Source organism: Mirounga leonina, unplaced genomic scaffold, assembly GCF_011800145.1.
Source record: "Mirounga leonina isolate KUSES-001 unplaced genomic scaffold, KU_Mleo_1.0 Mir_114, whole genome shotgun sequence".
Classification (NCBI taxonomy): domain Eukaryota; kingdom Metazoa; phylum Chordata; class Mammalia; order Carnivora; family Phocidae; genus Mirounga; species Mirounga leonina.
Window position 1 is genome coordinate 10,836,538 of NW_023270265.1, and position 23,966 is coordinate 10,860,503.

Genomic DNA, 23,966 nt, shown 5'->3' on the forward strand with positions numbered 1-23,966 from the left:
ATATATATATATATATATATATATATATATATATATATATATATATGGTTTGGGACTCTGCGAGTTTGGGCATCCATTCCACGTCTTGGAATGTGTCCCCAGTGATAAGTGGGGGACTAGCTGTATTTTCCATTGATTTTCTTATCTTATAAATTGACTTAGGCCCTTTGCCCATTTCTCTGTTGGAGCGTTTGTTAACCTATGGGAGCTCTCCCTCACTTTGTTACATAGGAAGCATATTAATTCTTGATCTGGTGAGTAGGTTACCCATATCTTTCCCATTTTGTTAGAGGTTTTATTTATTTATTGTTTCTTCATTTGCTCTTATAATTACATTTATTGTTTCTTCATTTGCTCTTATGATTACAAAGACCTTCCTTACTCTAAGAACAGATAGCTATTCACTTCAATTTTCTTCAATTATTTAATTTCTTAGATTTAGCTTATTGATTTTTTGGAATTTATTTTAGTGTGTGGTATGAGGTAGGAATCTAATTTATTATTTTTAAATGTTTAAATAATTTTCTCAGTATTATTTATTAAATAAAACTCTTGTACTGGTTCTCTGGTTCCAAATCCCTCTCTTATATAAGCAGTACTTAAAAATACTTGGATCATTTTCTGAGCTTGTCAATTTTTCCCCTCATTAATGTCTTAATTCTTCATTAGTAACACAGTTATATGGCTGGAAATACATTGTACTCTTCTTTAAGAAATATAGATACTGGGGTGCCTGGGTGGCTCAGTCATTAAGCGTCTGCCTTCAGCTCAGGTCATGATCCCAGGGTCCTGGGATTGGGTCCCACATTGGGCTCCCTGCTCTGCAGGAAGCCTGCTTCTCCCTCTCCCACTCCCCCTGCTTGAGTTCCCTCTCTCACTATGTCTCTGTCAAATAAATAAATAAAATCTTAAAAAAAAAAAGAAATATAGATACTTTCCTTTCTTTATTCTTATAGTAAAATATATTTATTTTAGTGAGATACTCAAAAACTCCATTGCAATTTTGATTAGCATTCCATTAAAATTAAAAATAATTTTGCTCTTTGGGGCACCTGGCTGGCTTGGTCAGAAGAGCATGATCTCAGGGTTATGAGTTCAAGCCCTATGTTGGGTGTAGCAATTATAAAAAATAATAATAATAAACTTTTAAAAAGCTTTAAAGCTAATTTTGCTTTTAATTTTTCATCTATGTTTGTGATATAGCTTTTATTTTTACAAAACACTTAGTAGGTTTCTTCACATTTTGTTAATCAAAGATCAAGTGTTTTATATTGTTATGATTATGATTATAGAATGTGGAATACACATTAATTATTAGGTATTTTCCTGTGGTATATAAAAATCTATTGGATTATGCATATTTATTTGTAATTATCTAACTTACTGAGCTCTCTTTTGGTTCTAATAGGTTTTTGTTGATCTTTGAAAATAAATTATATATATCTTTAGGCATTATCTATGATACTTTATTTTATTTTTTGTTTTTATTTACTATACTTATTTTTATTGTCTTTTGTTTTTATTTTATTTTTTTCCTTTTTCTTATTCTGCTGAATAGAAATTCCCAAACAGTGGCAAAATAATGGTGATCATGACAAGCATTTTTTTCTTTCTACTGAATTTAATGGAAATGCTTTCATTTTCATTTTATTTTACTTTAAAAAAAAAGAGAAGGGTCTTAAGCAGGCTCCCTGCTGAGCACAGAGCCTGACCTGGGGCTCTATCTCACAACCCAGAGATTAGGGCCTGAGCTGAAACCGAGTCTGATGCTTAGCCAGCTGTTCCACCCAGGCATCCTTTTGGAAATGCTTTTAAATTGAATCATAAATTGTCTTGGTTTGACATATATCGTTTTTGTCACATTAAAGAAATAAACTTTAATTTTTAATTTGCCTAAGAGGCTATCCACACTGCACCCCCAGTGATGTGGTTTTGGAATATTGGTGAGGTTCGGTGGGGTGAGGTCTGGAGCTGACAACCAAGTCTTGAGATGTCTTTGGTGCAAAATGGTGGTTTAATAAAGCACAGGCTCAGGACCCGTGGGCAGAAAGAGCTGAAGCACGGGGGTTTTGAGGAGTAGTGATTATATATTTGGGAGTTGGGGGAGATAAGGAAAAAGGGAGGTTTTCAAAAGAACTTTCATATGCTAAAGAGGACCTACTAGATACCTGAGGCCGTGCCATTGTCAAGTTAAGGTTGTTTTTCCCTCTAGTAAAGCATTAACAATAAGACAGTTGGGAGCTTCCTGGAAGAATGTCACACAAGTCCCACCCAGGAGTGGGGGTGGGGGGAGGTTGCAGGGTGTCAGCTTATGCTTTGTCTTCAGCTAGCCTTCTGCTCCCTCATCACCAGCATAAACAAGATATTGATTCAAACACTTTTCCTACCCCTATCCAGGTGATAATGTAGATTTTAAAAAGTAACTTATTAATGTGCCACAGTATTTTATTTTATTTTATTTTTAAAGATTTTAAAATTTATTTGACAGAGAGAGACACCGCGAGAGGGAACACAAGCAGGGGAAGTGGGAGAGGGAGAAGCAGGCTTCCTGCTGAGCCGGGAGCCCGATGTGGGACTCGATCCCAGGACCCTGGGATCATGACCTGAGCGGAAGGCAGACGCTTAACGACTGAGCCACCCAGGCGCCCTGGACACAGTATTTTAATAGGTTTGTAAATATTAAATGTTCCTTGTATTCATGGATGATTCTTTACATAGTTATGTTGTATATTTATTTGAATATATTGTGGATTCAATTTCACAGATAATTGCTTTTAAGTTTGTAATTGATTTATGCTTTCCCTTTATTTTGTGCTCCTTTTCCAGTCATTTAGAAGGTAGTTGAAATATCTCTTAAAAGATTTGAAGGAACTCACCTGGAAAATTATCTGTGCCATGATCTGTTTTGGACTTAATTATTTGACAATTCTTTGACATTTTCAAATTTTTTCCTGCCTGAAAATTTTCAAAGCTCTCATTTCATTTTGGGCTAGTTTTGATCATTTCTATTTGCTTATTAAAGTGTCCCATTCCTTTAAGATTTTAAATCCATGTACATGGACTTTATATATATATATATATATATATATATATAAAATTCTCTATTTAAAAAAAAAATCCCCCGCCTCTCTTTTTTTTGTCCTTTTCTCACAACTTATAATATTGTGCATGTGAATTTTCTTTCTCTTTTTTTTATTGCATATTGTAGATTTTTCTTTCTTCCTCAAATTCAGTCTTTGAATGTATTGGTTAGTTCTACTATTTTCTGTTTTATAAATAATTATTTTCTATTGCTATCTTTATTATTTCATTTTTTAAAAATATTTCTTAGATGTGCTTTTATTCAGAATTCTTTTTTTAAAAAAAGATTTTATTTATTTATTTGTCAGACAGAGAGAGCACAAGTAGGGGGAGTGGCAGGCAGAGGGAGAAGCAGGTTCTCCATTGACCAAGGACCCCGATGTGGGGCTGGATCCCAGAACTCCCGGGATCATGACCTGAGCCTGAGGCAGAAGCTTAACTGACTAAGCCACCCATGGATCCCTTATTCTGAATTCTTAAGTCAAATAATGCATTTCATGTTATCCCTTCTTTTCTAAAGCAGTAAATTTGAATGATACATTTGACCACATCCCTTGTGTATGTATGTGTAGTAATATTCGCCATTGCATTGTTTAAAAAAATAGCTTATAATGGGGATTTTTATTTCCTTTTTGATACCATATAATTATTTCAAAAAGTTGTATTAAAAATGATCAAGTCTTGTCTTTCCTTTTATTTTTAAAAGGAATACTGTTAATTTTCGGTGCCTTCTTTTGTGGCTATGGTATTTTGGTTTATAAATTTTTACTTTTTAACATTTATTGAAATCTCATTTGTGGTCTTAAAAATAGCAAGGAGTGTCAGTGGGGAAAAAATCAAGGTAGCTACTAAATCATTAAACTATTTAGGCCCTTGAGAACCAATGATATCAAAAGTGGTTTGTTCATATTTCAGAGGATATGCAGGTTTTAGAAAGTAAATAATAAAAGATCTGTTTTTATTTTAATAAAACAAATTAAGTTTTATTAATATTTACTGTACTCCTGTTATGGCCACTCTGATTGCAGTAGATTGATTCTAAGAATTGTCCAACTCTTCACCCCTCCCTGCATCTACACTGTTGGTTCTCAATTCACTGACTCTGAGCTCAGCCATATAACTTGCTTTGCCCAGTGGGATGGAAGCACACTGTAATAAGCAGGGTCTTACAGGATTGGGTTTGCTCACTCTTGCCCTCTGTCATTGCCATGAGAACATATCTGGGCATACCTGCTGGAAGATGAGAAGTGGAAAGATCTAAGCTCCTCCAATAATCCCAGCTGAGGCCACCCTAGACCAGCTGACAGTCAGTCAACCCTCAGACACGTAAGCAAGCCCAGACAAGATCAACAGAACCTCCTCGCTGACCCACAGCTGACCTCAGAGGTATGAATGCGCAAGTCCAGCTGCAAATCAGCTGATGCACTCAGATTTTTGAGTGAAAGAAGTGTTTACTGTTGTATGTCATTAGGGTTTTGTGTTGTTTGTGACACAATTTTATTTGGGCCTTAGATAACGGATGCCAGAAAGTTACCTGCCATGTGTTGTAAGTAAGTCTTCCTAAAAGATCTATGGACATTTCCAAACAAGAAGGTTGATGGCATCTCCATCCTGTTTTTATTAGCTTTTAGCATATTGTGATACATTACAATTTATCTGTTCCTAGCTAGGTAAATTTAAAGATTTTCTCGTTTTAACAAAACTAATTAATTCTGCCCTCCAAATGGAAAGTGGATTATAAAGATTCTTGCAAAATGACCCTAGTACAAGTAAACAATAGCAAAAAACCCACAAAACCTCCAAAGTAGCTGAACAACATTTCTTTTCTGCCTAGTATAAGTCTTCATCCATCACACCAAGAGGTCGAAGGAACCATGATGTAATCAGATCTTGCAAGAAGTCTAAATACATACTGTACTGTGAAAACTAACTGTAAGTAATGGGACGCCCTTACAGTAGCCAGGCATTTAAAACTAAGCATTCAGAACCTGAAGACAAGTATCTGTATTTTTTCAGCCATATTTAAGTTATATGATATCCAATCCAAACAAAAAGTGTTTGAAAACAGGTAAAATCCATTGCTATAAACTTGAAGAAACAAGTTTTAGAACAAACTGCTCAGTATGGGAGGTTTTCTAAACACAGTTGGAAAAAAGTACAGATGTCTCAGTTAAGAATGTGTCCAAGATGATCTTTCAGTAATTAAATGCACAAAGCACATTGTGCATGTATGGTGAGTCACTCTAATACATTCTCTGAGTGTGCTCAAGAAGATAGTTTTTCAACAGTACATTACTTCTTTAATAACAATTTTAAAAACCCCACTGTTTTATGGAGGAGAGGAGTGGAAAACAGAGTAAGTGTAGTTACAGATGGAGCAGCTGCTTCTACTGAAATAAAATGGGTCCTAGGGTGAGTCACGGATTGCATCCCATGGGAAATGTATCTAATGCCTCCATCATAGATAAGGAAATACACCAAATTCAAATCAGAAGTGTTTTTGATACAGTTTAAAAAAAGTGGGAGAATCTTTATAACAAACTCAGAAGAGAAGGGCCGTGACCATAGGTATTATTTATTATTTGTCCCTCGTGGAGGAGAGGTGGTTATCTCATGGTAAAAGATTTCAAAGACTCATCAGATTTAAAGATAAAGTGAAATACATTTCTTTGCTCATGCAGAAAGATAAGCATTCCAACTTTTGATGATTTGTTTTCCCTCTGGTGACCCAGCAGACATTTCTGAAGAAACTAGCCCATTTAATGTGTCCATTCAAGGTTGAGGTGATGTTTTAACAAGTTGAGAAACTGGTTTTTGACAGAATCTGGTGCTAAGGAAAGAGCATTATGAAAGCATGTGTCTGGAATGTTTCATCCTTACCTGATTTTGTGGCTGAAAACAGTATGTGTCATTACAATACTTCTCACATATACATACCCAAAAACCTCATTTAAAAATAAAATCTAACTTGCTTTAAAAATCATTCAAAGGATGTTGTTGTTTTTGAGCTTATTTGGTTAAAAAAAAAATCAAAGCACATCACCTTCCAATTATTTGGCATGAATAACTGATTGACAGCTGGGATAATGGAAATTTACTAACAGAATTTTAGCAAAAAAAAACCTTTGCAGAATAGATTCACGGAGTGCAGGCACCGTTTGATTCTTTGATGTGGTTCTGTGGGCTCTTGTAAGTAGCTTTTTGACCAAGGCAGCCATTAAACCTAAATACTGACCTACACTGAATTTAGAACCTGACTTTTGAATCAATGTCATGGACATTTTTAAAAACAATGAAGCGTATTCAACCCCATTGCCTTCTCCAGGCTATGTTTTTCAAATGCAAGGTCTTGTGGGATGCTGATAGATGAGGATGGATGGTCCAAACTGCCTTTTCAGTATCTTTTATTATCCCTCACCACAGACACTTTTGAGACTCAAGTTTGAAAACCACTACTTTAAGCCTTTTTGTTTCTTTTCTATTTTGCCTTTCAAAGACTCTAAGTTATATAGGAGCTAATATAATGTAATATAGTGCTTTTTGTTTTTGTTTTTGACATCTTTTATTTCCAATGGATTTTATTTTATTATATTTAATGTTATGTTACCTGGCATATAAACTGTTTTTCTTTTTGTAACAGAATGTCATTGTAGATGTACCTTCACCCAAAGTAATACAATCCTATTTGTTCAGTTTAACAATTTTCTTTGGTTTGGAATTTACATTGTCTGATATGAGCGACGGGCCTCTACTTTTGTTGTCTGGTTTACCTTTGTCCAGTCTTTCACTTTTAAACTTTCTGTGTTACTTTTAGATTTTTGAAAATAGGGTGTAGGTGCACTTTTATTTGGATATGCATTAGGTGTCTTTTTGTTTCAGGATGGTATTTAACTGATTTACACTTATTGTCGAGCTGAAATTCCAATCTCATTTTTTCATCTTGTTTTGTGTTTTGCCAAAGACCTACTCATAGCGTCTGTCAAAAATTAAAAAATTATAGACATAAAACCAGTTAATCATGGAAGTAGTAACTGGTAAAAGTTTATTGTGCACACAGCAAAAAGACAATTTGCAGACCAGAAGTACTCAAACCAAAACGTGGAGCAAGGCTCAGGGGTATATTGTTCTAAAGAAGTTTATACACTGAGAAAGCAGTGACTGTTGATTGGTTATAATCTTAGAATTTTCTTAAATGACAGGGAACTGGTCAGTGGTTACTTCATATCAACCTTGGGGAATAGATCCAGTTTTGCTTATGATTTCCAGAACCAAAAGCAAGAAATGTCCCAGGTCAAGTTAGTCTTGCAAAATAAAAGCTGACTTCAGCTTTGTTTGTATGACTACCCTGGTTTTATCTGCTCAGGGAATTTTCAAGGCTGGTCTCTGGTTTGGTTTTGGCTTTAAGAATTCCCCCTTTTTGGTCATTCTCTCAGTAGGCTGAGAATATGACCAACAGGTATAGTGTTATTCTTGTTACCACTGTTGATGTAGTCAGGCTGAAGAATCACACATTTGCTGTTTCCATTAGTTGAGTTGTCAGGCCGGAGGGCTGTGTAGTCACTGATGTAGGAAAGATGTTAGGGTTCGAAGCCAATGGCTAAGAAAGAATTCTTGAGACGTCTTCGGTGCAAAAAAGGTGGTTTTATTCAAGCACAGGGACAGGACCATGGGCAGAAAGAGCTGCACTGGGGTCATAAGGAGTGGCCCATTATAGACTTTCAAGTTGGGAGGGGGTTGGGGATAGTGTAAGTCTCTGGAATTGGAAGCAAGGTTTCCAGGACCTTGAGGGGGCTAGCTATTGTTGGAAAAAAGTCATTTATTACCGTCTAATAAAACCTTAGTCATGAGACCCTTCAGATATATATCAGTGGGCCATATGCTTGGGGGATGATTGCCAACACGTATCTTAGGGGGTTTAGAGATAAAGGAATTTTCCAAAGGAATTTTTCTATATTAAAGTAGGCTTACAGGATCCAGGATTGAGGGGAGGATGTTGGGCTAGGACTACCTTTTGCCCTTAGCAAAGTGTCAACATCGAGGCAGTTGAGTCCCTAGAGGAATGTCACTCTGCCTGTTTCAAGGACTTGTCAGTGGGCTCTAGATAGTAAAATTTAATAATTTTTCTTCTGCCTTTGTTTCCCACACCAGTCACTTCTTCATCATTTATATGGTTATGGCTGATTTCACCCGGTTGTCCGATCCTCATGGATACCACGTGGCGTGTGAGTGGGAGCTGACCGGCAGGGCATTTAAAACCCTCGAGAATATACAACACACTAGAGGTGTTCATATGATGACCCCAAGGAGAACAATAGCCAAGGATTTTGAAATTCCCCAGGGCAGAGACTCTAGGAGTCAAGATTTAACCAATTGAATAACTCAAATGGGTTATAAGCACAACACGATGTCTTGGCGAACACATATCCTCACAATTACTTAAGACAGGATGAATATGAGGATGTTTTAGTTAAGGAGGCAGCACTGCAGGTGAATTTTCACCTTTGTGTGGTCTCATTATGATGTGAGCAATCAGTTATTTAATGAGAGCCATTTCTATGGAAACAGAAGGAAAACAAAGGTTAATAGTTTAAGCAAATGATAAATTTAGTTTCTGAGTTTGGAGGGCAGCCAGTTGAGAAAATTTCTAGGTGTCGGGTTCTAAGCATCTTTAGACAGAGTGAAGGCAGGCAGCAGCGATCTGACAGATATTCCTGGTTTTCAGTGTGAATGTCCCTAGTGAGCTTTCGGAGTGGCTGCATAGCAACAGGCATGGAGATTGTCCACACATGAGCTGTTGTGCTGATTTCTATGAAAGTTACATCAAGTTGTCCAGCTTTAGTTGCAAGGCTTCAGGAAAAGGGCAGTTTTACTTTTATAGTGATTCCAAGTCAGAAGAGTCAGAGGAAATGGAAAATGTTAGTTTGGAGAGTTCTAGCTAAATGTTTGAGGAAACTTGGACGAATTCAGGATCTAGTCCAGTTGATGGGCAGAAAACAAACCCTCAAAGACAACAACACTAGAATCTGCTACCTACAGAGGTGTATTATTGAAACAATTTTTCCTCTTTTTAATTATCCCCCATTTCTATCAAAAGTAACCACAGTAAGACTAATTTGTTTGCAAGTTAAGTCTAGTTTCAATAAACTTGGCCTGATTATTTACTAAGTGTGGCAAGAATAGTGATTGACCATATAGGCTGTTTTAAATCTGCTTTGCTGGAACTTCTCATAAGGAATTTCAGATTGGACTTTCAAAACCCTCTTGAGGCTAGGAAGCCAAGCCTTGTCCAGTTGTGTCCTGTTAGAAGAAGAACAGATTCTTTTTGAACTCATGCAAATTTATACATTGTCATGAAAAACAAGAATATTTAGTAAGAGTTTTCCAAATTCTGGAGGGATCAGGTAGGGAGCAAAAGACAGATGTTTCAAACTTTGTTCCAAAATTGTTTTAAGTTATAGATAGCTTAAAAGAGAGGAGAAAAAGGAATCCCTTGAATCTGGGAGACAAAATATTAAAGAACTAGGCAATGGTTTTTGTTTATTTGTTTGTTTGTGGGGTTTTTTTTTTTCCCCTTCAGAGTTTCTTATCCTCACGGAACTCAGTACAGGCCTGTGAAAAGGTTCTCATCACAGAGAGAACTAGCAGTGTTTTAAATGAAGTCATAAAAATTATAATCATCTTCATCAGTTCATTCAGCATTATGTAATTAATTGTTTTGCTTCATTTTGGGTTAGCAGCTTTATGATTCAATCAGTTTTCCATTAAAAGTTTAGAAATTCTTACCCAGTTCAATGTTATGGTCTTAAAGTCACCAGAAACCTGGGCGCCTGGGTGGCTCAGTTGGTTAAGCGACTGCCTTCGGCTCAGGTCATGATCCCGGAGTCCCGGGATCAAGTCCTGCATTGGGCTCCCTGCTCAGCAAGGAGCCTGCTTCTCCCTCTGACCCTCCCCCCTCTCATGTACTCTCTCTCTCATTCTCTCTCTCATTCTCGCTCTCTCAAATAAATAAATAAATCTTTAAAAAAAAAAAAAGTCACCAGAAACCTGAAACCTGCATTGTAAAGTACTTGTTAGGGTCTTTTCCATGAATCTCTTTGAGGATGAAGCACTTTTGTTTATAATGATCTGAATGCTTTTATTTTTTATTTTTTTAAAGATTTTATTTATTTGACACAGAGAGAGATAGCGAGAGCAGGAACACAAGCAGGGGGAGTGGGAGAGGGAGAAGCAGGCTTCCTGCCAAGCAGGGAGCCCGGATGTGGGACTCGATCCCAGGACCCTGGGATCATGACCTGAGCGGAAGGCAGACGCTTAACGACTGAGCCACCCAGGCGCCCAATCTGAATGCTTTTAAAGAAGAATCAAGAGTAAAAGAATAATTGTGAATGACAAAAGCCTTAAAAATAGCCATAGTTAAAGATCTAAAACAAGATGCAATTGACTCATTCATTCAACCAAAGTGACAAATAAAAGGTTTCAAAGCCAAATACAGAAAGCTATATAGTTGTAAAAAATCTTAGCTCTTTTAATAGAGATGTCTCGGTTATTTTTTGAAGTAATCAAAGACTTGAAAGAGACAATGTTAAGCACAGGAAATATATTCATGAAACACAATCTTTGTTTCCTAGGCAGATTACGTTATAGGTGAAGAAAATTTATTTATAATTCCTAATAAAAAGCAGACCAATAATCTTATAAAAAAAAAACCCACTTTATCCTTTTAAAAGAGAGAAAACCAAATTTTAATTCTGCATCAGTATACTTTTGATATTAAAATTCTCTCTTTTAAAAATAAATCCATCCCAATCTTAGCTTGACTACACATAAAATTCCTTTCTCAAGATTCCTTTTCCACAAACCTTTTACAACTTTCTATATCTATTTAGGTTTTGTCCCTTTTCCTTTCTTATTCGGGAACAATCATTTTACTTTAGGACATAATTACCTTCTTTTTTCCTTTACCAGAAAACCAAACCAAACCAAACCAAAAAGACACCAAAGAAACAAAAAACCCCAAAACTCATGATTTCATATCTTTCCTTATCCATAAAATCCCACCATATTCTATTTTCCTTACTTGCTTTTCATATATAGTCATTTTTTACCTTTATTATTTCTAGTAATTTTATTTTTACATATCGATTATAAATTTTAACTATTGGTAATCTTTGCTTTCCAGTGAATATTAGGAATCAGGCAATTGTGAACTATCATATTTAGTATCCTGTAGTAGATTATCAATTATATATTTTTTTTCTTAAAGATTTTATTATTATTTGAGAGAGAGAGAGAGAGGGAGAGCACAGAGGGAGCATGAGAGAGATAGAACCAGACTTCCCCCTGAGCGGAGAGCCTGACATGGGGCTCAATCCCAGGACCCTGAGATCATGACCCAAGCCGAAGGCAGATGCTTAACCGACTGAGCCACCCAGGCTCCCCTAGATAAGCAATTTTAAATACTTTTCACAATTCCTAGAAGTATTTTCTTCCTTGTAGTAAATATTTCAGTGTGGAACAAAACATGTTTACTCAATAGACCCAAATATCTTTTCTCTCTCTATAAAAAGTTAAAAAGCCAAAGTAGATAACCATATTTAGCATTTAAGGTTTATCTTATTTGGAAATGATTTAGAACTTCAAGGAATATCCATTAACTTAGTGTAAACTTTTATCTTACATTTATTTAAATTATTTGCTTTTAACAAGTACCAGCACCTGTTCGCTCACCCACCTGACTCATTGGGGGTTTTCTTTGGATCCCACTCCTGATGCCATAGAATGTCTAAAGTTCAGAAATAACAGAAATAAAACAAATGAATCGGCAAAGCAGTAATTAGTAAAAGCGTATTGTACACACCCCAAAAAGACAGCTTGCAAACTGGGCTCACTTAAACCAAAACACGGAGTGAGGCTCAGGGGTATATTGTTACAAAGCTGATACGGTGAGAAAGCAGTCATTGTTTATTCTTCACAGTTGATGGGGTTTTGGAATATAGGTGAGGTTCAGTGGGGTGAGGTCCGGAGCCAACGACTAGGAAAGAATTCCTGAGACGACATTGGTGCAAAATGGTGGTTTATTAAAGCACGGGGACAGGACCATGGGCATAAAGAGCTGCTGCATGAGGGTTGTGAGGGGTGGCTGATTCTGTATTATGGGGTTGGGAGACGTAAGGAAAAAGGGGGGTTTTCAAAAGGGCTTTCATATGCTAAAGAAGACTCACAGGATACCGGAGGCCTTGCCATTGTCAAGTTAAGGTTGTTTACCCCACTGGTAAGGCATTAACATTAAGATAGTTGGGAACTTCCTGGAGGAACTTTACACTCTGCCCAATTCAAGTATCTGTGGATGGGCTGCAGGTTATTAGGACATCTACATTTCCTTCTGGAAGCTAGGCCATTGATAGAAACGCTTTGTTCTTGTAAATTGCTAAGACATTTGTAAACTGAGGGAGACTCATGTCTTGCAGGATTGTGATCTCTATAAGTTAACTATTTGTTTTCCTTTCCTTAGCTTTAGGGCAGCCAGGAGTGCCTGAGGAATGTCATGTATGTCCCATGGTGGGGGTGGGAATTGTGGGATGTCAGCTTCTGCTTTGTCCTCAGCTTGCCTTCTGTTCCATCACAGTGATTGGTTATAATATTAGAATTTCTTTAAATGACAGGAAATTGGTTAGTGGTTACTTCCTGTCAACCTTGGGAAGTAGTTCAAGTTTTGCTTATTCCCAGAAGCAAAAGCAAGAAATGACCCAGGTGAAGTTAGTCTTGCAAAATAAGCTGACTTCAGCTTTGTTTGTATGACTAAACTGGTTTTATCTGCTCAGGGAATTTTGGAGGCCAGTCTCAGTTTTTTATTTTAACACTCCTACTTCAAATCGTTTCAATACTATATGTAATGTTTTATTAAAAATTTCTTTCTCTTATAATGATTTACAATTTACACAACTTGGTTTAAGTTCTACAAATAAATACATTTAATTAAAAATACCTCATTATAGTTTCCTTCAATTAGCATCAAAAAATTTAATATATCTTTTTCCTTAACTTTAGCATGAGGAAAACACATATTTACTTTCCCTTAAATTTCACATTCTTTAAAAAAGCCATTTTGATTAAGATTATTAGTAGTTTTGTTAATTTTTATCTTCTCTTTTCAAATAAATTCTGACTTTTTTTTTTTAAGATTTTATTTATTTATCTGACAGACACAGCAAAGGAGGGAACACAAGCAGGGGGAGTGGGAGAGGGAGAAGTAGGCTTCCCACCGAGCAGGGAGACTGATGTGGGGCTCGATCCCAGGACCCTGGGACCATGACCTGAGCTGAAGGCAGACGCTCAACGACTGAGCCCCCCAGGTGCCCTGACATTCATTTTATTCTTTTTTTGTTGGGGGGTGGGGAGAGACAGCTTGAGTGGGGACATAGTGGGTGGGGGGGGCAGAGAGAATCTCAAGCAGGCTTCATGCTGGGCCCAATCCTACAACCTCAAGACCATGACCTGAGCTGAAATCAAGAGTTGGACACCTAATCAACTGAGCCACACAGGTGCCCCTCATTTTTTTTTTTTTTTTTTTTTTTAAGGTTTTATTTGTTTGTTTGAGAAAGAGAGAGCTCGAGCAGGGGGAGAGGGGTGGGGGAGAGGGAGAAGCAGAAGCAGACGCAGACTCCCTGCTGAGCTGGGAACCCAATGTGCGGCTAAATCCCAGGACCCTAAGATCATGACTTGAGTGGAAGGCAGATACTTAACCGAGGTGAGCCACACAGGCGCCCCCATTTTGTTCTTTTTAGCCTGTTTACAAGTATTTACACAAAGCTTGCTTATGGAATTTCAGTGCTCACTACTCATATCTTAGTTTTGAATTTCTTAGTGTGATTTGTATTTAGATGGGCTCCAGTATTTTCAAAGCAGGTGTTCTGCTAAGGATAGGGCAGTCATCTGGTGTGATTGAAAGGAAAAGTCTGAATCTAGCTTGATATTTTATTCTGTTTTGTGTGTGTGTGTGTGTGTGCCATCAGTTTTTCCCTGTCTTCATGCTCATAGAATTTTTTCCTTTATTCTTGTAATTTTGAAAGTCACCGGGATATATTGGCATATATTTATGTGTTCTTTTTTAAGTTTTTATTTTAATTCCAATGTAGTTAAGATACAGTGCTCTATTAGTTTCAGGTGTACATACAGTGATTCAACACGTCCATGCATCACCCCGTACTCATCATGACAAGTGCCTCCTTAACCCCCGTCACCTGTTTATGTGTTGTTCCTTCTTATTAATTATGGCTGTTTCTTAGAGAACAACTTTAAGCTGTTATCTCTCTTCAGAGAAGTTTTCTGTTATTATATCTGTGATGATTGTTTATTTTCAAGGTCTTAGGCTCCCTTTCCGGTACATTTGCTTATGTTTCTGTGGCTCTTCATTTCATAGCATCTGTGGTTTTCATCTTTTTATTTCTTTGCTCTTCTTCTGTGCACTAAGGGAAGTCTTTTGAGCCTTTCCTCCTCTTCACTGGTTTCTCTTCTGCAGTCTCGAAAGCAATACTACATTCAAGCACCACTTATTAATCCTTTTGTATCTTTCCCTTAACCAGGACCCTGCTCTCTTTCTCTTTTGGTTTATAGATTCCATGTTTTCTTGAACTTAAATGAAAAAACCAAAGCATGTGGTTTAAAAAATATTTTTCTAAAACATAAAAAAAATCCCCTCCTGAATTTTGGGTTCTATAGTCTCCTTTTAATGGAACTTTATTTATTGCTTGTCTTTTTCTTTGGAAGCCTGAGGGTTTGATGTTCCCTCTGTCCCTTCCCCTGGCAGCCAGGACTTGGTTCCAAGTGATTTTTAGAGGCAGGGGCTGTAGCAGTGGTGTCCAGGGGTGACAATATTGGTGCTTAGCAGGAGTGGCAATGATGTCCTTCCCAGAACATTCCTTTTAGGGTGTTGATTGAGTGGTCATTTGGCTAGTTCCTTCACTGCCCAGTGTATGGTCCTTGGCGGAGGGGGGTAGGTGCTGAGTCAGTCTACCACAATGGAAGTTAAAAAGCCAGATATGAAGTGTCAGGTCCTGCAAGAAGCCAGGAGCTGGGGCGCCTGGGTGGCACAGTCATTGGGTGTCTGCCTTTGGCTCATGTCGTGATCCCAGGGTCCTGGGATCGAGCCCTACATCGGGTTTCCTGCTCAGCAGGAAGCCTGCTTCTCCCTTTCCCCTTGTTTGTGTTCCCTCTCTTGCTCTGTCTCTCTCTGTCAAATAAATAAGTAAAATCTTAAAAAAAAAAAAAAAAAAGCCAGGAGCTGGACACATGACTTGGCCAATAAGATGGACTTACCTAGATTCTGAAGGTAGTGATGCTAATACCTGGGCCAGTAGAGAATTCACAGTTTGTCTGCAGTGGTGACAGCCATGGCCAGTTTCCAGGGGTGGAAGTGATGGTACCAGTGGTAGCTTTGGGTTGTTGTCACTTGGGACTTGTGTGACACTTAGGCACCCCACGTTTAGCCTCTGAGGTGGATGTGCCATCTTCGGACTCATCCTGTGGAAAGAATCCACATGACTGTGAATGCAGAATTCACATGTCTCTTCTTGATCCTGACCATTTTCTGAGCCAGATTCCCCAGTCTTTCTGTCAATTCTTGGGCCCTTAAAGATGCTGCCAGCAAATTTATTTTCACTTAAATCAGCCAGGCAATTTGTGTAGCATTTAAATAAGAGTCTAACTGATGCATTCTGCTCTTTAGGTCTCTGAATTTGCTGGTTTCTGCCTCTTTTCAACCCTTATCCCCTAGCCATCAGTTACGTCTAAGTTTCCTGTTTTGATTAAGGTAATTATAATTGCTTTCCATTTAATGCAACCAAGATCCCTGACCAATACCATACATCTTCCTATAAACTGCGATGTTTTCCCGGTTTCCTTGGAAGGTAAAAGGTCTGTCCAGGTCTGCTGTTTTCTCATTAGCTGGTGGATCAATTTGCATTGACTGTTTCACATTTAGTTTGTTGCCATTAGAATCATCATCCCAGATCTTAAACTATGGGATGGCTGGCATGCACATTCCCCAACCACGTTTGCTGATGTTTAGCAATTATTTATGATATGTAAATCTATTGCACTAAGAACTGTCTTGCTTGATTTCTTTGACATTTGCTCTCAAGAGGGCTTTTAAAAAATGTGAATTAAAATGTAGCTTTGTTTCTGTAAGACAGGACTGAAGAACTCATGCTCATCACTTCCCATCTCTGCCTCTTAAGGGCATACCCATCTGTGTCCAACCCACCAGGCTCTCCAAAGTCCAGCCCTTGCCTCCTGCTGACCTCTTTACCATGGATAGAGACTTAACCCCAAACCCACATATACCTCTGGTTTATGTGGTTGAGAAATAGTGTCTTTGAACTAAACTGTCTAGAACTCTGGGGGGAAAAAAAAGCTACCCATGTGGAGAGGAATTCACACACACCTTGGAGCCTCAGAGAGTGGCTCCTTTCCTTTCTGGTTGTGTCTTCCCATGTGGTCAGGGAAAGCCTCTTCTTTTTGAGGAAGAGGTATGCATGGGGGTGGGTGGACAGGCACTTTCCTTTATCTTGTATTGGCTAGTGGACAATCCTTTGCACATCTGGCAGATGTTTACCTAAATTAAAGTCTCAATACCTGTTGAAAATTTACAAATCCTTTTATATTGTGTATCTTAGGAATAGTTAATAAAAAGGTGGAATAGAGCATTAGATGTCTCTAGCTTTCTACTGGCATAATCTGTTCTATATTGCTGAGAGATATTGTAAGCATTTTGAAAGTCTAATATTTCTAACTCTGAAAAAGAGCTTATAACAGTGCCTTGTGGTAGAGTATGAAAGCTTTTATTATCAAGGCACTGACTTAGGTAATAATCTGGAAAAAATAAGTTGGATTTTACCTAACTCTTTATACCAAAATAAAAATTCCAGATATATTGAGTACTAAAAATGGGGGGGGGGGGAAGGGAAGAAAAAAATAAAAGAACCAGAAGGAAACAGAAAACTTTTATAAACTTAAAATAAAAAAGACCTTTGACAGGACTTCATAAAATCCACAAGTCTTAAGAGACAAGATGGAGACGTATAACCATAAAATGAAATGATTCTCCATGGTAAAAAATACTATAAACATGGTCAGAAAACAAACGAAAAACTGGAAAAAATATTTGCAACACATACAATAAAGTGACCCATCCTGTAACATATAAAGAGCATTTATAAATCAAGAATATAAACATAACCTCCCTAGTAGGCACAGAACATGATAGATAGTTCATAAAGTAGAAAAAAAGTCTTTGAACTTGTAGAAAAAAAATGCTCCACCTCACTCATAATAAAATAAGTGTAAATTTAAACCATTGATTTGTGCTCCTGCATAGATTCATGAGTTACAGCAGGTTTTTTTTTTTTTTAGATTGTTAATCTTTTATTATTATATACCTTGATAGTGGAATAAATGATTGTGGTCAGTACATGTATGAAAATTATGAACACCATGGTTTAGACTACTTTGCAGGACTTTTTTGTTTTATATTCCCCCCTTTTTTCCTTCAGAATGATTCTGAAGCATCAATCAGTGTTTGGTGGTTGCTTCCAGCAAGTTTTTTGCTTCATTTATTTTGGTTGCTAGGTAAGGAGATCCACCTTTATCTGGGTGATTCAAAATCATGATTCTCCTATGAGCTGTTCTAATCTTGGCCTTGCCAGCAGATGGGCTTATACCCAAAATGAGACTAGCTTCTCGCCTACTCATTTTCTGTTCAAATCCTCCTTTATAGTAGGATGAAAGGCTCAGTCCCTGGTCGACGTCCGCCTCTGGCCCTTTGGTCACCGGCAGCGAGTACTCTGCGTAGGGCAGACCCTGGCCAGCAGGGGCGATGCCATCACGGGGAGCTATGGCAATGCGACGCATTACAGCAGGTTTTAAACTAATACTGATGTCACTTAGATTCTGAAGGGATGCAGGGGACAAGTCATATTGATGTGGTTTTGGAATATAGGTGAGGTTCCGTGCGGTGAGGTCTGGCGCCAATGACCAAGAAAGAATTCTTGAGACATCTTTGGTGCAAAATGGTGGTTTTATTAAAGCACGGGGGCAGGACCATGGGCAGAAAGAGCGGCGCTGGGGTTGTGAGGAGTAATTGATTCTATACTATGGGGTTGGGGGAGGTAAGGAAAAAGAGAGGTTTTCAAAGGAATTTCATATGCTAAAGACGACCTACAGGATACCTGAGGCCTCGCCTTTGTCAAGTTAAGGTTGTTTTCCCCTCTAGTAAAGCATTAACAGTAAGACAGTTTGGGAGCTTCCTGGAAGAAAGCAGCACAAGTCCCACCCAGGAGTGGGGGAGGGGTAGGTGGCAGGGTGTCAGCTTATGCTTTCTCCTCAGCTAGCCTTCTGCTCCCTCATCAATATAGCTGCACACATCTTCATCTCCTCAGAAGACCAAGCAACTTCCTAGGTGGGTAAACCTCCAGGTCTGTGTGGATCCCTCCGACACTCTTTTATACCCTTGTCCTCATGGTAACCTGAGGTTGCATGTGGGTTCACGGGTCCCCCAGACCAAGAGCAGTGCCACACTGCAGATGAGACAGACACAACATTCCACATTTGCTTAACTTTGTGCTTCCTGGAGAAACAGGACTCTGAGGTCCTTGTCCCATTAGCCCACGTCTGAGGTTAACCCTTTGCCTCCCACAGTATAATATAAATTCACAAAGAGCAAAAGCACCATGACACACTGTGCCGGGTGAGAGTGTCCTGTAACTGTCACTCTCATGAATTGTTGGTAGACTTGGGAGGGCAGTTTGAGCCTACCTATCAAAATTGTAAATGCACATTCCCTTTGATTTAGCAGTTTCAGGTATAGGGGTTTGTCCTATAGATATGCCCAAACAAAGAACACTTACTACATGCCTGATTATATCAGCAAAATAATAGAAACAGCCTAAAAGTTCATCCATAGGGGTCTAAGGAAATAAAATATGGTAAATCCATCCAAGAAAATACCATACAGCCATTTCAAAATGAGAGGGTGATATATATGCACAGATAAAGATCAATCTCAGAGCTGTATGAAGTAGAAAAAACAAGGCAAGGAACAGTGTATATAAATGTCAAAAGGGAGGGGCGCCTGGGTGGCTCAGTTGGTTAGGCGACTGCCTTCGGCTCAGGTCATGATCCTGGAGTCCCGGGATCGAGTCCCGCATCGGGCTCCCTGCTCGGCAGGGAGTCTGCTTCTCCCTCTGACCCTCCCCCTCTCATGCTCTCTGTCTCTCATTCTCTCTGTCTCAAATAAATAAATAAAATCTTAAAAAAAAAAATGTCAAAAGGGAATGCATATACCTATATATTTTTTTAAAGTTTTCTTGTCTTTTTGATTCTAGCCATTCTGACAAGTGTAAGGTAATATCTCTTTGTAGTTTTGATTTGCATTTCCCTGATGAGTAGTGTTGAGCATCTTCTCATGTGTCTATTGGCCATCTGTATGTCTTTTTTGGAAATATGTCTATTCAGATCCTCTGCCCATTTTTTGGTTGGATTATTTATCATTTTGGAATTGAGTTGTGTAAGTACTTTATATATTTTGGATATTAACCTCTTATCAGATGTATCATTTGCAAATATCATCTCCCATTCAGTAGGTTCCCTTTTTGTTTTACTGATGATTTCCTTAGCTGTGCAGAAGCTTTTTATTTTGCTGTAGTACCAAATAGTTGATTTTTGCTTTTGTTTCCCTGCCTGGGGAGATGTATCTAGAAATAATGTTTCTATGGCTGATGTCAAAGAAATTATTGCCTATGTTTTCTTCTATGAATTTTGTGGCTTCAGGTCCCACATTTAGTTGGGAGGGTTTTTTTGTGTGTGTGTGTATGGTATAAGAAAGTGGTCTAGTTTCATTATTTTGTATGCTCATGCACTGTTGGGAATGCAAATTGGTACAGACACTGGAAAACAGTATGGAGGTTCCTCAAAAAATTTTAAAAAATAGAAATACTTAGGATCCACAACTGGGTATTTACTCAAAGAAAACTAATTTAAAAAGTTATGTGCACCCCTATGTTTATTGCAGCATCATTTACAATAGCCAAATTATGGAAGCAGCTCAAGTGTCTATCAATAGATGAATGAATATAGATGTGGTATGTACAGTGGAATATTATTCACCCTAAAAAGAATGAGATCTTGTCATTTGCAACAACATAGATGGACCTAGAGGGTATAATACTAAGTAAAAAAGTTAAATACTTTTTAAGTATTTTTTAAGAAAGATAAATACCATATGATTTTACTCATATGTGGAATTTAAGAAACAAAGCAAATGAACAAAGAAAAAAAAGAGACAAACAAAAAACAGACTTTTAAATACAGAGAAGAAACTGAGGTTTGCCAGAGGGCAGGTATATGTGGTGGGGGGAATGGATGAAACTGATAAAGGTGATTAAGAGTTATGCACTTTCAGTTACGAAATAAATAAATCATAGTGATGAAAAGTACAGCATAGGAAATATAGTCAATAAGATTGTAATAATATTGTTTGGTGACAGATGGTGACCATACTTACCACGATGAGCACTGAGTAATATAAGGAATTGTCGAATCATTACATTGTACACCTGAAACTAATATAACACTATGCATCAATTATACTTCAATAAAAAAATAAAGTTATTGTTTTTTCTTTACTGAAGTATAATTAACAATGTTACATTAGTTTCAGGTGTATAACATAGTGACTCTACAACTTTATATGTTATGCTCACCACCAGTGTAGCTACCATCTGTCGCCATACAACACTATTATTATACCATGGACTGTATTCTCTATACTGGACCCTTTGTTCTTGTGACTTATTCATTCCATAACTGGAAATCTATATCTCCCACTCACTTCACCCATCCCTCTCCCTTCCTCCCCTCTGGCAACCACCCATATACCTATATTCTTGTGCACAGACTACCTCTAGAACTGGTAACTGCTTTTAATGGGAGAATGAATAAGACAAAGAGATTCACATTTTACTTCATACTCTTTTATACTCTATGAGCTTTTGAAGAAGTCATGTGTATGTGTTAACTATTCAAAAAATAAAAACTTAATAAATATATACATCGAGGAAAGATTTATTAGCTTAGGGTTATTGTGGCTGATGAGAAAAAAACATTTTTCTTTGAATGAAACAAAATATTTAACTTATTTTATTTTATTATTTTTTAAAGATTTCATTTATTTATTTGACAGAGAGAGACAGCGAGAGAGCGAACACAAGCAGGGGGAGTGGGAGAGGGAGAAGCAGGCTTCCTGCTGAGCAGGGACCCCAATGCGGGGCTTTATCCCAGGACGCTGGGATCATGACCTGAGCCGAAGGCAGACGCTTAAGGACTGAGCCACCCAGGTGCCCCGGTATTTAACTTATTTTAAAAAACAGAAGTAGGAGACATAAAGCTGCTGTCAAAAAGTAGAATAATTTTACTTCCATCAAGTTGAATTATCGTGACAATATTGGACACCAGAATTATAGGATGAAAATAATACTGGTTGATGTTTTTAGTGGACTTGAAGCTGAGTAAATGATCATTTTTTTAAGTTCCTTTCCTCACATTTCCTACTTAACCCATAGCTGTCTGGTTAGGAGTTTCTGAATTGCTACACCCAATCACCGCTTTCCAATATTGGACCTCTTTGTCCTCCTTTTTGGGGGGTGTATCATTGAGTATGATTTTTTTTTTTTCTTAAAAGGATCTTTTTCCTTGGCTTTCATGACATTTCAGAATCTCCTACCTCTTCATTTTCCACCTGCCCCTTTGATTTCTGCCCTGGAAACCTCTCTAGAATATCCCCTCTTCTCTTTATCCCAGTGCAGTTGCCTTAAGTTCATCTCAACCATGCTCCACTGTCATTGAGAACCTCTTGCTTACAAGTGGGAAAACCCAGCTAGAGCTTGGTTTATCAAAGACGAAACTTTATTGGAAGGATTCTGTGGCACCTCCTGAACGACCAAACCTTGGAGCAGGTCAGGGTAGCCGTCGCGTCAGGAACCCCCGGAGCCAGGACCTGAATGTGGTTGGGGCCCCTCCACCTCTTATGAGTGCTCTTTTCTGGGGTTGACTCCTTGCTTCCCTTTTTATCTTACAGCCTCAGCCACTAAAGATGAATGGATTCTCTCCATTCTAAATCCAAATATCCCAGGAAGGTGATCCCATGGCTCAGCCTGGCCTAGGAGGGAAGACTCTGGAAAGATCATGGCAGCTTCTCCTCATACTGCCTGATAGGGCTGGGGACGTGTAGTTCCCACTGTGGTTGGGTATTAGCAGCCAAATGGCCCAGATGTTCAGACCCCTTAGCATATACCTCCCAAACTGTGCTTTTCAGTGCATTCCTTCTCCTGCCCAGACTCCCTTCTGCTTCCATGAAGTCTAAATAACTCTCCCTCTTTCCAACATACACAAATACAAAGGTGTTGACCATTTCCTCTGCAATTTCATTGCTCCTTGCATGTACTGTTACTAGCGCTTAACCACACGGTCTTCTAAAAATATTGCTTTATCAATCTGCCTGGACCAGCAGACCACCAACCCTTCCTGGCATCTCTCTGTCTCCCATGCATCACACTGTCTATCATCATTTAATAGAGGTCTGTTGAGTGAAGGAGGGGGGAGGGAAAGGAGGACCCCTCGCTCCCCAGAGCATTATCCTCGGGTCTGCTCTCCCTTCTCTCTTCCTCTGGGCTGTCTGTCTGGGTGAACTCGCTCGGCACTTGGGGGGCTGGAGGCAGAGCTGTCCCTCTACAGGACTGATATCCTAAGGACCCTGGTCTCTGTTATTCCCATGTGCTAAGAACAACAGGGACTCCCAGCTAAGGGGGCCCCGAGGCGGGGCAGGTGGGAGTACAGAGGCTGAACAGAAACCAAATTCTCCTGGGAAGGGCTGAGTGCCTCTGAAACCCTCAGAACTTCGCTGGTGTTTCCTCCGCTGGGATCTGATTTCTATTAAAGTCACACCCAGTTCCCAGGCATTAGGCCTGAGGGGAGGATTTCCCTCTCATCCTTCACAGGGAAAATTTAATGCTCAAAATGCAGCCAGTTAAGCTGCTGCCTTTGCAAGGAGGCTCCCCTTCAATCTTGGTCATCAGAGCTCATCCCGGAGTTTGTTCACCTGCTCTAGGGTGTTCTCCATTGTTGTTGGGGCCAGGTGGCATTTAGGTGTTTATTAGGTCCTTGCTCAGGTACACCCTTATCTATCTATCTCTGTTTATTTATAAAGATTTTATTTATCTGAGAGAGCGCAGGAACACAAGCGGAGGGAGGGGTGAGGGGCAGAGGGGGAGGGAGAAGTAGATTCCCCGCTGAAAAGGGAGCCAGAAACAGGGCTCAATCCCAGGACCCTGAGATCATGACCTGAGCCAAAGGCAGAAGCTTAACCGACTGAGCCACCCAGGCACCCCTCCCCCTTACTTTTAAATAAGTACACTGTTAAGGCTAAAAATGATTTCAAAAGTAAGATCCTAGTGGCAGCCATCGACTTCTTGCCCAAAGCAGAAGAAACCCTGGGGGAGAGCTGAGGAACAGGGTGACTTTCACCTCCCAAAGTGTCTTTGTGACTCCAGAGAGGGCCGGGTCCTAAGGGAAGTTGAGGATCAAGCTGTTAGACCATAGCCAATTCATGGCAGCCCCAATGATTGGGAGATCTGGAGGAAACTGATCAATCAGAAGCTTTGCAGGCTGGAAAGTCCTGAGTCATACCAAAGCTCCTCCGGCCCCTGGTCAGGCTCCTTGCTCTTCCTGTCATCAGAACTCAATGTGCCCATCTTTTTCTGACCACAGAATGCCAGGGACAGGGATCTGAAAGCTCACTGAGGCTCAGGTTGTAAGCTGTAGCCCCCCAAATCTTG

General features: G+C 38.9%; 1 protein-coding gene and 2 long non-coding RNA genes across 6 annotated transcripts in view; 2 read left to right on the plus strand and 1 right to left on the minus strand.

The window, feature by feature from the left end:
• Positions 1 to 2,521, plus strand: part of LOC118022432 — a 19,899-nt gene extending 17,378 nt beyond the window's left edge. The window contains exon 3 of the long non-coding RNA XR_004682491.1: positions 2,489 to 2,521. This is a non-coding gene — a long non-coding RNA (uncharacterized LOC118022432). The remainder of the gene's footprint in view (positions 1 to 2,488) is intronic.
• Positions 2,522 to 2,640: 119 nt separating this feature from the next.
• Positions 2,641 to 23,966, plus strand: part of LOC118022448 — a 157,084-nt gene continuing 135,758 nt past the window's right edge. For 2 of the 4 annotated variants that reach the window (XR_004682494.1, XR_004682497.1), the window contains exons 1-2: positions 3,816 to 4,467; positions 4,594 to 5,013. This is a non-coding gene — a long non-coding RNA (uncharacterized LOC118022448). Of the gene's footprint in view, positions 2,669 to 3,815; positions 4,468 to 4,593; positions 5,222 to 23,966 lie in introns of those variants that run through there. The other 2 variants (XR_004682495.1, XR_004682493.1) reach the window with 2 other exon arrangements.
• On the minus strand, positions 17,650 to 18,060 carry LOC118022439 (dnaJ homolog subfamily C member 15-like). The gene has a single exon (XM_035023210.1). The coding sequence runs from the start codon at positions 17,986 to 17,988 to the stop codon at positions 17,650 to 17,652; it is 339 nt and encodes a 112-aa protein (XP_034879101.1). The 5' UTR covers positions 17,989 to 18,060.

Coding starts and splice junctions, on each gene's coding strand:
- LOC118022439 (XM_035023210.1), bottom strand. CDS start 17,988: ATGCGTCGCATTGCCATAGCTCCCCGTGATGGCATCGCCCCTGCTGGC.